Raw genomic sequence first — 11,887 nt, 5'->3', positions numbered from 1 at the left:
CCTGGTGTGGGCACATGCATCTCCAGTCCCCTTGGCCCTTCCCAGCCACTGGAGCTGCTGGGGCAGCATGGGCTGACGGTCTGGGATCCCTGACTGAGGGCAGGGGCTGTGGCAGCGGCGCAGGAACCATGGATGGTGCTGGGAGAGCTGCCAGACGGCACTTGAGGAGCCCCGAGTGAGCGGCAGGAGCGCGGCACAGCCAAAGGACCCGTCCCTGCAGCCCCCCATCACCCCTCACCCCATCACTGCTTGGCACAGCCCAAGGACCCGTCCCTGCAGCCCCCCCATCACCCCTCACCCCATCACTGCTTGGCACAGCCCCCATGGTGCCTTTGGCTCTGGCTGCCCCAGGCCTTGAGTCACACAGCCTGGGAACGAGGGCGAAAAGCAGGGTGGAAGCCAGTGCGACCCTGTGTGTCCCTCCTGCCCGAGTCACGGCTGCATCACACCCCGGTGCCGAGATCCGGGCACGGCACAGCTGAGATCCGGGCACAGCCCCGGTGGCAGAGCTGCTGCTCTGGATGCCCACACCTCCCCCGGCACGGCACGGAGCGTGGCACGGCACAGCATGGCAATTCCCTTCTCTGGGCTCCCAAAACACAGGCTCTGCACACACCCAGTGACCCAACACAGAGCCTGGGTCTGTCACCACGTCTCCATCGGAGCTCCTGAGCCCCCACTGGCCCCAGCTCTGTCCCCTCCCTCCCATCACTCCCGGTGCAGCTGCTCCATGTGCTCTGACCTGCTTCCCCTCCCATGTGTCCTGGCACGTTCCTCACACATGTTCTTGGCGTGTAAACTGTGATGGTTCACCAGGTCCATTACTTGTTTTCCAGGGAATGCAGCCCAAACCCCTCATTGCTTCCAAAATGGGCTTCCTGCACCTCTGACCCCTGACTACTCTTCCCAATGCCCCTGCTGCTCCAACCCTGCTTCCGTCACAGCTCTGGTTTCCTCCTTTATCCCGCTGTGGTACACCCCCATACATCCAGCCCCAGCCCAACACACCCTGCTGCAGCCCTGCTCCCCTGCATTCCACTGGGCACATCCCTGGCATCCAGCCCCATCCCACTGGGTACCACTGGCAGAGCCAGCAAGGAGCAGTGCCGCTCACCTGCACCAGATCCCCAAACCAGCAACACCTCGTTCCTCTCCCACACGGCCCAAAGGGAAGTGGTGTGGCCACGGCGCAGTGGGACTCACCCTCAGTGGGTTCTCCCGGTCCAGGACGATCACCCTGCGAGTGACTGTGTGCAGCAGCCGCTCCAGGATCACCTGGATGTGCTTCTTCACCCACACCTGCAAGGTAAGAGGTGTCAGGGCCATGCCAGGGCACATCCCAGCTGCAGGGCACATCCCAGCTGTGGGGCACAGCATGGCACAGCACAGCTCATTTGATCCCCATGCAAAGGCTGGTGGCATCAGGGTGGCAAGATGGGAACGGGGCCTGATCCGGGGTCGGAGTCAGAGCACAGCAATGTGCTCTGGTGTAAACACAGAACTCAGGATCTCTGTGCAGCTCAGCCCCATACACCTCCTGGCAAAGTGGCCACCTGGTTGGGGACAATGGGAACAGCTGGGGACAGCTGGGAGTCACAGGGATGGCCACATTGGCACTGAGCAGGCAAAGGTGGGTTCAGCTCACATGGGGTTGAAGCGAGTGCAGAATCCTCCCCTGAGAGAGTCCCACTACCCTCTTCATAAAGGTTATTTTAGATTTGAAAGTTAAGCCCAAAACGAGACATTTCACCACAATTTCTGAGCTTTCCCTCCCGCTCCTTGGCTTCCCAGTGCCGTGGGGGTCAAACAGCCACCACGCCCTCCCAGGACACGGTGCAAATGTTCACCTCGGTTCCCACAACACCAGTCACTGCGCTTCAGGTGTGAGATCTGTGTCATCTCCCAGGGGTCCCTGAAAGGGACTCCAGAGCAGAGAGCAGCCGGGAAGGACAGGATCAGAGGAAGGGTCCTGCCAGCACTGAGCCCTGCACGTTCCCAAAGTGCTGGGAATGGCACTGCCAGAAGTAGCCACACGATGTCCCGTCACCCGACCCGGCTGTAGGAGGGCTGGGCTGGCAGGCAGGGACAATGATGGGCTCACCAGGGGCAGGGACACGGCCGATGTGGCTGCAGGAAGGCAGGGATGGACGGCAGCCCCAGGAAGCACAGGGAGAGGAGGACAGCTGCCAAAATCTGGGCATGCAGAGACATTCCCCACCCGGGGGGACTCAGGTGACCACGCAGGGTTTGTCACCACAGCCAGATGCAGACAAGCCCTTCCCAAAGGCTCAGGGTCACCTGGACCCTTCCTGCCATCCACCACATGCTGAGGCTGCTGGAGGGACACTCACCAGCTCCACGTCCCCGCGGTCCTTGTCCCGTGCTCGCAGCTCCTCCGCGCTCTGCAATCACAGCGCCCCAGGAGCTGGACTGAGACCCTGCAGGGACGGCCCCGGCCCCCCCAGCCCACCCTGGATGGGCCACATTTGGGTGGGCAGGCACCCACATCTTCTTCCTCCCTGCCCTCACCTCCTCCCTGGCCTCACCTTCCCCCCTGCCCTTGCCTTTCTCCCAGCTCTGCAGAGCCAGCAATGTCCCCCCATCCTCAGGTCAGTGCAGTCCCTGAGCTTGGCAGCCCCTTCCTGACTCATGGGAATGGAGGGGAACCCACTAGAGACTCGCTGAGGTGGAAACCAGCAGGTTTTTGCCCCATCCTGGGCAGGTTCCTGCTGAGACGGCAGCACCCACAGTCCCCTGTATGACTACAGTCAGCTCCGACTATATTGTGGCCAGGAATTTGTGCTTAACCCCACTCAGAGGGATTTGGTCAGGTCACTGGCCAGACAATTCCTGAGTTACCTTCTGGGCCTGGTACAGCACCTCCAGGATGCTGCTGAGCAGCTCGATGCAGGCGTCCTCCTCCTCACCTGCCTGGATCAGCTCCTGCAGGATGGGCAGGGCCGCCTGCAGCACCAGTTCCCGGCACTCTGAGGGGGAGAGGGGGGCACAAAGATGAGGCAATTGCCCCCCCTCTGTGGAGACACCACAGGCATGGGCCAGAGGAGGTGTCCCTCTGCAGGGAATTGTCCTGCCACAGCCCGCAGGTGAGCTCAGCAAGGGCTGTGTCACCAGGACCCCTCATGCCCCCTCTCACCGTGGGACTGGAAGACTCTGCTGCTGGCGATGTGGGTCAGGGACTGCAACTTCTGCTTCAGCAGGCGCTGGGGTGGCAGGTTCCCCACGAAGTCCCGCAGCACAGCCCTGCCGTTGGGACAGTGGTTAACTCCAGACCCCCAGGCTCTGCTCAGGATGGGGCTGCTGGGTGGGGGGAGCCCCTCGATGGGGCACAGCCATGTGGGGCAGGATGGTCCCAGAGGGCAGCCACAGACAGTGCAGGCACCCAGCATACAAACCCCACCTTAATTCCCAAGACACACCCAGCTGGGGCTCAGCCCCTGCCCCAGCACAGGCAGCTGCTAAAACTGAGCAAACCCCTCCCATTTTTGCACTGGGAAGGGCATCAGGAGACCCAGACCCCTCCACTTGCCCTCATTCAGCTCTGGGTCGGACACAGGGACAGAGGGGGCTGTGGCAGGTGCTGAGCATGACATAGGGGTGGGAATGGGGGAGAACAGGACAGGGACAGGGACCCTACCCCAGTGCAGAAGAGTCAAAGATCCCAAACACGTCCTCGAGAATGGAGGGCAGGTACTTGAGGGCTGCTCCCTGCAAAGAGACCGGAGAGCTGCTGGCACTGACCCAGCACCGAGAGGCGACACGGGCAGGGCACCCACGGCCCCACTTCCCAGCCATCGCACGTGAGGGGGGCTGTGGCCACAGGGGTTCAGGCAGGGATGGAACAAAACGGTCTTAAAGTCCCTTCCAACCCAAACCATTCCCTGATTCTGTGATTCTACAAGATCGGAGTATCGATCCGTGTTCAGATGGGAGAGGGGATAAGGAGCCCCTCTGCTCCATGGGGATGACTGTCCTGTTGGCCTTCAAGCGCCTTTTTTTCCAGTTAGATCAGTTTATATGGGAATATCCAAGAATGTCATGACATAGTTGGGCATAGGAGCTGTCCCAGGGCTACCACACGTCCCCATCTGCAGATGGGGTCCCCACCCTGCAGAGCCTCTCTCCAGCTGGGAGACCACGGGTGGAGAGTGTGGTCCCACTGCCACTGTCACAGCACCCCTGACTCATCGCCCAGACCAGCTCTGCTCCCTTCAGCACCATGTGCCAGCCTCGTCCTGGCTGCAGGGAACAGGGCCAGACCAGCTCCGGGATGGGGATAAACCCCAGGAGTCCTCCCCAGATCCCCTTCCCAGCCAGTGTCACCCTGATGTGGGCACAGACAGCACCTGGCCCGGGCACCCTCCATCCCACCACACAGCAGAGCTGAGCCCTCCCAGCACCTCCCAACACTGTACCTGGGAGAGCAGAGTGGGACCCTCCAGTGGGGACTCCATCAGCTGGTTCAGGGCAAGGAAGAAGCGCTGTAAGGAGCGCTGGAACTGGGCCGTCTCCTTCCCCCCGTAGAGCCTGCAATGGCCAGATCACTGTGCTGTCACTGCACTGCCACCCTGCTGCCTTCCCCAGCACCACCTGCCTCTGCTCGGGGGTCACCTGCCATCCCAGTTAATTACACTCTTCCATGAACGTTTGCCAGGGCTGGATCTAGTGGTGAGCCCTGGCACAGCCACTGTGTTGGCACTGTCACTGCCCTGGCACAGCCACAGTCCTGGCACAGCCACTGCCCCAGTACAGCCACAGTCCTGGCACAGCCACTGCCCCAGTACAGCCACAGTCCTGGCACAGCCACTGCCCCAGTACAGCCTCAGACCCACTCACATGAGCACTTTATTTTTTTGACAAGCCTAATTTCTGTGATTTCGCACCCCAAATCCCTCTCGGAGAAGGTTGGCACTGTCCCACTTGAGCAGGAGCCTCCTGAGCCCTCCCCCCTGCCCTCCATGACCTGCAGGACCAGAGCAAACCAAATGGGGGGAATTCAGCTGTGGAATGTGCAAAGCTGCAGGAAAACTGCCGAGCTACAAAGCAGAGGTGCGATCATAGGAATTAAATCACTGCAACAGGCTGTGTTTGAGGTAATTCCCCCATCACTGACACCAAGTACAGTCAGCTACATGGTAGGAGTAATTATCCAGCCACCAGCTATGTAAGGAAATCTGGGAATTATGGAATAGTTTGGGTTGGAAGGGACCTCAAAACCCATCCAGTCCCACCCCCTGGCATGGGCAGGGACACCTTCCACCAGAGCAGGCTGATCCAAGCCCTGTCCAGTCTGGCCTCAAAATCTGCATGAACTGCAACAAATCCATGCTGACCACGATTCACTCAGGAAGGGTCAGGGAGGTTCCTGGGAAGGGATATCCTGGGTCCTGGGAAGGGATGTCCCGCCCAGGAGCTCCCGCAGCCCAGGTCACAGTGAGAGCACAGCAGTTGTGATGACCTTTGGAGACCCAGCAATGTCCCCGTGGGAGAGGTCTGGGGGGATACACAGCAGCTGTGGGGTCCCTGGCTGCACCAGTGACTGGCTGGGAGCTGGGGCAAGGGGCCGGTCCTTCCAGGGGCACTGGGGGACAGGAGAGGGACTGGCAGAGCCCATGAGGGGGCTGGCAGAGCCCATGAGTGGGGCTGGAGGTGGGCTCTGCTGCAGGAACCAGGGGCTGTGCGAGGCCGGGCGAGGGGACCATGAGCTGCAGGTGGCTGTGGAGGGGTGACACCAGCTCACCCTGCTGACAGCAGAGCAGGGTGAGCCCTGCAGGGACGGCAGGTACTGTGCAGGAAAAGCTTTGCTGCCCTCAGTGGTGGCCCAAAAGCAGAAGCAGTTGGAGGAACCAGCAGGGAGGAAGCAGCAAGTGGGAGACCGTGTCACGACAGCGCCGTCACCCACCCCACTGCCCACAGCTCCCTCCACACGGGTGCTGGGGGGACCTGAGGGGACATGGAGTGTCCCAAGGTGGAGAATGGGGCTTGATCGTCCTCACAGCACCCTGGGCTCCTCGCAGGAGCTGTGGGTGCTGCTCGTCCAGCTCCAGTGGCAGCACACGCAATCCCAGACCCGGCAATCTGCAGCGACTGACTCCAATTACAACCCAGTTCCTGTCGATTACAGACTGTACAAATTGCAGCACGTTCAGAGCACTTAGAGGATCTGAGGACCCCGTGTTATTGCGTGTTGAGATCGCTGAGATAAAGGGAAACCGAATAAAATGGCTAAATGTCCTCAGGGATGTTTCTGTTCCAGGCAAACTCATTCACGGGGCTGTTTGCAAAAGCACCACGTAATTAATTTCTTATGCCAGGAGCTCGGTAAGCCAGGAATCTGCTCTGTGTCCTCACACATGAGGGAAAAGCAGGTGTGATGCTGGAGCACCCCAGAGCCCTGGAGCCATGAATGGCGCCCTGGGAAGGGCAGGCAGGGGAGGTGGAGAGGACAGGCAGGGCTCAAGGCAGCTCACACGGCAAGGACAGAGCGAGGCAAAGTGAGGTGTGAGGGTTCCTGGGGTGCCGGAGTTCTGACACAGCTCCTCACTGCCAGTGGGGTTCAGAGCTCCATCGGGGACCCCGACACAGCTCCTCACTGCCAGTGGGGTTCAGAGCACCATCAGGGACCCCAACACAGCTCCTCACTGCCAGTGGGGTTCAGAGCACCATCAGGGACCCTGACACAGCTCCTCACTGCCAGTGGTGTTCAGAGCTCCATCAGGGACCCCGACACAGCTCCTCACTGCCAGTGGGGTTCAGAGCACCATCAGGGACCCCAACACAGCTCCTCACTGCCAGTAGGGTTCAGAGCACCATCAGGGACCCCGACACATCCCGGGCTTGGGGCAGAGGATGCAGAGCCCCTGCTCCCCTGAACACAGCAGCCTGCCAACTGCGGCCCCTGCACGTGGGGTGATCCTGCTGCTCTGGGTGCCAGCCCGTGCCCACCACAGGCGGGGGGCCCTCCTCGTGTGTGGGGGGGCCCCGCACTGCCTGTTGTTCCCTCGGGACACTTCGGCTTTCGGTGTCATGTACGTGGAACGAAAGAGGAACGTCACTGGCTTTTTCTGGTAACACTGATGGTCATGTTCTGTTTTCCTCCTCTCCCACGCCCGCCCGGAGGAGGGTTGTTTGTCCCACCATGCAGACTGGGATGTGAACCCTGTGCCCACGGGCAACAAGTGAAACCGGGTCCTACGAAGACTCTGGAGGTGCCAGGGGAGGGGGGTTTTGACTTTGTCCTCAGCAGGAACAGGGAACCATTGAGGCTCCCAGCCCCCTGCACTGCTCATCACAGGTGGGTTTGGGTTGGAAAGGGCTTCACAGACCATCCAGTTTTAGCCTCCTTCTATGGGCAGGGACACATCCCACTAACCTTGCCAGTGCAGTGCTGGCTGTTCAGGGGCACAGGCTGCTCGGGACATTTTGCTATCTCCAGCGTGGGAGGATTTCAAGAGCTCATTGGAAACCCCCCAGAGTCACTGCAGGGCACACAGGGCATTTGGGATTCCCAGTGAGTGGATTGATCTCTCCTGCCCTGAGACGGATGGCACTGCCCACCCCCACACCAGACCACCAACACTCCAGCAGCAGCCAGAGGACGGGATGGAGCTGAAAATGGCCAGAATCTTCAGGGAGAGGATTCACAGTGATAGAGGAGCGTGGCTGGGGACCAGCTGACATGGCAGCATGGCAGCAGTGTGCCAGAAGCGGCGGCTGCCACCCCGGGTGCCACAGCAGCAGCACCAGGTGGGTCGAGGTGCCAGTGCCACAACCCTGGGACTGACAGCACCGGCACCATTCCTGCAGCACAGAGACCCCCTTCCTTCCCTCCCTCCTGCAGACCCCATGGCCAGGGACCAGGCTCCGGGGGGCACGGCACCGGGAGCACTGGGAGCCATTGCCAGCACTTACTGGGCAAAGAGGCGCCGGGAGCGGACGATGAACTTGAAGATGTACTCCAAGGCCTTGAAGGTGCGCGGGAGGGGCTCACAGGGCTGGCCCTGCCCCGCCTGCTCCACGTACTGAGTCAGCACCGAGAGCAGCTTCCTGCGGGATGGGACGTGTGTGCCAGGGACCGGCAGGTCTCACGGCCTTGGCTGAGCCGTGGCTCAGCTCCCACTGGTGCCTCCAGCATCCCAGTGCCATCCCTCCCTGTACCCACTGTCTCAGTCCCACCCCTCCCCGTGCCAGCTGTCCAAGCCCTGCCCACCCACCCCCAATTCCAGCTGTCCCAGCCCATCCCTCCCTGTCCCATGGCCCCCAGGAACGCACTTGTAGGCGAGCGTGGCACTGAAGTGCTGGCAGATATAGGCCTCCAGGACTGTGTTGAAGTGCTGGAACTTCCTGTCAGCCACCAGCCCCACGATGAAAACCTGGGGGCAGCCAGCAGAGGCATAGCTGGGTCTGGGCAGTGGGATGCCTGGAGGCAGCCGGGTGCCAAAGTGGCATCGACCCCTCGTGGGAGCTGCTGGGGCCACCAGAGTCCCCTGCACGCCTGCCCAGCCTGTTAGGATAGACAGACCCCCGAGGTGGAAAGCCCACCATGAGCCCCAAGCCCAGGTGGCCACAGGGATTCTTCATGGCCAGAACTTGCAGCACCACCAACCCCGGGTGTCCCACAACAGCCACCCTGACCCCCACCCTTCCCTGGTCCCCTCACCAGGGTCACTCTTGTCTTGGTGTAGGAGAAATGTCCTCGAATCCTGCTGGGATTGTCCCCTGGAGGGACAATGTTCCCCACAGCCACAGCCCTGCCCCATGCCAGGTTGGTGGGACACAACCTGAGGCACTGCACAGCTCAGAGCACAGCTGGTCAGTGAGCCCCACTGCTCCAGTCCCACCCCCTGCACTGGTGGGGGCTCAGACCCACATTCTGCACCGTGGGACTCACCAGGGCATCAAAGACAAGTGTGTCATAGACATCTGTGTCCGAGTGCTCCATCATGATGGAGAACAGGGCATCCAGTGTGTCCTGGAGGAACTGGGGGGGCAAGAGGGCCGTGAGGGCTTGAGCACTGACCCCAGCGTGGCACCGGACCCAGCTCTGGGCGTGGGGAGGCTGCGGGTGCAGGAGCAGGAAAGGAGATGGGGGCAGGTCCTGGCCGTACCTTGATGACCTCCCCTCCATCCATGTTCATCAGCTTCTGGAGGTTCCCGCGGAGCAGGCTGGGCTTGGAGCGCCACTTCAGCAGCCCCAGTAGGTTCACTGGGCAGGAGGAAGGGGACAGTCACTGACAGACTGACAGACCCCAGTGTTACCAATCCCTGGCTCCCCATCCCACCTTCACTAACAGATCCCAACCTCAGTGACCCCTGGCTCCCTGTCCCACCCTCGCTCCCCAGGGCAGCCATAATCCCGCCGGGAGCAGCTGGAACCTCCCAGCCTCCCCCTACAACCACTGCTCAGTGCTGAAAGCTCCCGATGCCAGAGCCATAAGAGCACAAACTCAGCTAAATAGGTCGTGGCCGTGGGAGCCGAAACTGTGCTGCAGGAAGGGAGTGAATGGGGCCGCCTTGGCCCCCAGCCCCCCGCGCTGACCCGCGGGGACCCCGACCCGCAGGCACGTGTCACCGTGTGCTCCGTGCCTCCAGTCCCCACAGCGAGGCCGTTGTGTCAGGCACTTCACCCGGAGTGGGATGAGCCATTCCCATCCTCCAGCCTCGTAGCAGGAAGGACTGGACCCCGGCATTTGCACGGGCCCTTCCCCTGAGCAAGGGGCGTGAGTCTCTGCCAAGGGGAGATGTCTGTGCCAAGGGGGCACAAACACTCTTGGCTGCCCTGACCTGTGCAGAGCAGCCCTGGTCTGGAAACTCCCCCCGGCTAACCCAGAAATGGGGTTTAAGCCATTGAGCCCCAATTCCCACATCAATTTCAAAGGAAGGTCATGAAGGCTCCAACAGTGATATTCAAGTGGGAATTCTGCTCACTGCTGCTCCTCTCCCCTTGGAAACAGCCTTGGCCATTCTGACTGTGTCCCAACAGTAACTGTGCTCACTGCTCCCACTCTCTCAGTGTTTCTGGTGTTTTCAGCACACTGTGCTGGTGCAACGGACACTGGAGAGCCAAATGCTGGGAGAAGTATGGTCCAGTGGGTGGGAACACCACCTGGGAGGGGGCACAGCCCTGCCACCCCCACCGCGGGGAGCCAGCACTCACCGTTCTGGGTCAGCTTCGTGGAGCAGACGAGTGTGGAGATTTGGAAGCTGTCCCGGGCTGACACGGTTAAGCCTGACGCGGCCCCGCTCACACGGAAGGAGGAGCCAGAGAGGAGCTTCGACTCCGACAGGTTCCGCTCGGAGGGCAGGGACAGGTACGCGCTGGCATCCTCCAGCTTCCTGCTGTCACCCTGCGAGGCACAGCACATGTCACCCTGGGGAGCACAGCCCGGGAGCTTCCTAATCCAAGGGGGTAATGACAGCTCCTGGGAGTAACTGGCTCCCCAACACTGATTTCAACAGAGCATCCCACAAAGCTGCTCCCTAAGGGGCTCTGCGGGGACCCTGCTCAGCCGGGAGAATTGGCTTGGAGAGATACCAAATCCCAGTCCGTGCCACGCAGGAGGACACGAGAACAGGCAGCAGAGGTGTGGGGGGAGGCTGGTGACACAGAGAAGTCTGAATCTGGGAATGAAACACACCTGAGCACTGCTTTGGGGATGGACACACAGCAGGACACTGACACAGGGTGGGAAACCAGCATGGAGCAGGACACTGACACAGATCAGGACAACGACACAGATCAGGACAACACACAGATCAGGACACCGACACAGATCAGGACAACACACAGATCAGGACAACACACAGATCAGGACAACGACACAGATCAGGACAATGACACAGATCAGGACAATGACACAGCTCAGGACAACGACACAGATCAGGACAGTGACACAGATCAGGACACTGACACAGATCAGGACAATGACACAGATCAGGACACTGACACAGATCAGGACAATGACACAGCTCAGGACAACAACACAGATCAGGACAACAACCCGGACCAGGACACCACCCAGGCACCCGGCACAGCAGGTCCCACAGTATCACCATCACCAGTCCAATGTCTCCCACCTGCATGAGCACGCTGGGGCCTTCACAGCCACAAACCAGCCTGTTTCTGAGTCCCCTACTCTAAGTTGAAAATGTAATTGATGTTATGTCCAGAAGGACTCACTGGGGTGACTCTGAGTGACCCTTCCCTGCTCTTTGGCCACCCTGGGACGTGGGGGATGCCCAGAGCTGGCCAGACGTGCAGTGATGGGCTGCAGCTCACACATGGCAGCAGAACATCCATCCTCCCCTGCCTGCTGCCTCGCAGGGTGAAACCCCTCCTGCTGAAGGTCAGATGAAGGTGAAAGAGCTGTTTGCTGTTGGCTTTACCCCTCCAGCACACCCACAGTGAGCAGTCAACATGCGGGAGCCCAGCGTTCCTTCCAGGGTTGAGCCCGTGCAGGGAAAGCTGGCTGGAGTTCAGACCAGCCGGAGATCAAGAGGTCTGAGCAGCTAAAAGCCCAGCTAAAAGCCTGTCACTCACATTCCTCTGGCAAACAGAGATGAAAAGATGAAATAGCTTCTGACTCCCAGAATCCAGCCCCAGTGTCTTCTGGGAAGAGCTGGAGTCAGCCGGGGAGAGTGTGGAGTGGGGCAGGATGTGGTGGTTCAGGGAGGGCAGCCACAGCCCTCTGAGGGGAACAGGGACCCAGGGGGGAAGGGGGGGGGCTTGGTCTCCCAGGAGAGGGGTGTGCAGGGTTTGATCTTGCTGTCACAGCCAGCACTGGCAGGTCCTGAAGGTGCCCAGTGCTCTGCTGCAGAGAGGACAGTCCCTGGAGAGCCAGGGACCAGAGCCAGTGCTGCAGGCCACAGC

The 11,887-nt window shown here is 60.7% G+C and overlaps 1 protein-coding gene across 2 annotated transcripts in view; it reads right to left on the bottom strand.

The window, feature by feature from the left end:
* Positions 1-11,887, bottom strand: part of LOC127463334 (dedicator of cytokinesis protein 2-like) — a 47,918-nt gene that overhangs the window by 26,326 nt on the left and 9,705 nt on the right. For both annotated transcript variants that reach the window (XM_051772638.1, XM_051772640.1), the window contains exons 18-28: positions 10,175-10,364; positions 9,126-9,223; positions 8,909-8,998; positions 8,290-8,390; positions 7,930-8,064; positions 4,434-4,545; positions 3,656-3,726; positions 3,155-3,261; positions 2,860-2,987; positions 2,352-2,402; positions 1,204-1,299 (exon numbers count right to left, since the gene is read on the bottom strand). In XM_051772638.1, the coding sequence (XP_051628598.1) occupies positions 1,204-1,299; positions 2,352-2,402; positions 2,860-2,987; positions 3,155-3,261; positions 3,656-3,726; positions 4,434-4,545; positions 7,930-8,064; positions 8,290-8,390; positions 8,909-8,998; positions 9,126-9,223; positions 10,175-10,364 (1,179 nt within the window). The remainder of the gene's footprint in view (positions 1-1,203; positions 1,300-2,351; positions 2,403-2,859; positions 2,988-3,154; positions 3,262-3,655; positions 3,727-4,433; positions 4,546-7,929; positions 8,065-8,289; positions 8,391-8,908; positions 8,999-9,125; positions 9,224-10,174; positions 10,365-11,887) is intronic.

This window comes from Manacus candei, unplaced genomic scaffold (assembly GCF_025592945.1).
Source record: "Manacus candei isolate 608988 ecotype Guabito, Panama unplaced genomic scaffold, ASM2559294v1 h1tg000154l, whole genome shotgun sequence".
NCBI classification, from domain to species: Eukaryota; Metazoa; Chordata; class Aves; order Passeriformes; family Pipridae; genus Manacus; species Manacus candei.
Note: the sequence above shows the minus strand (reverse complement) of the source record. Positions and strands in the feature narration are given on the sequence as shown.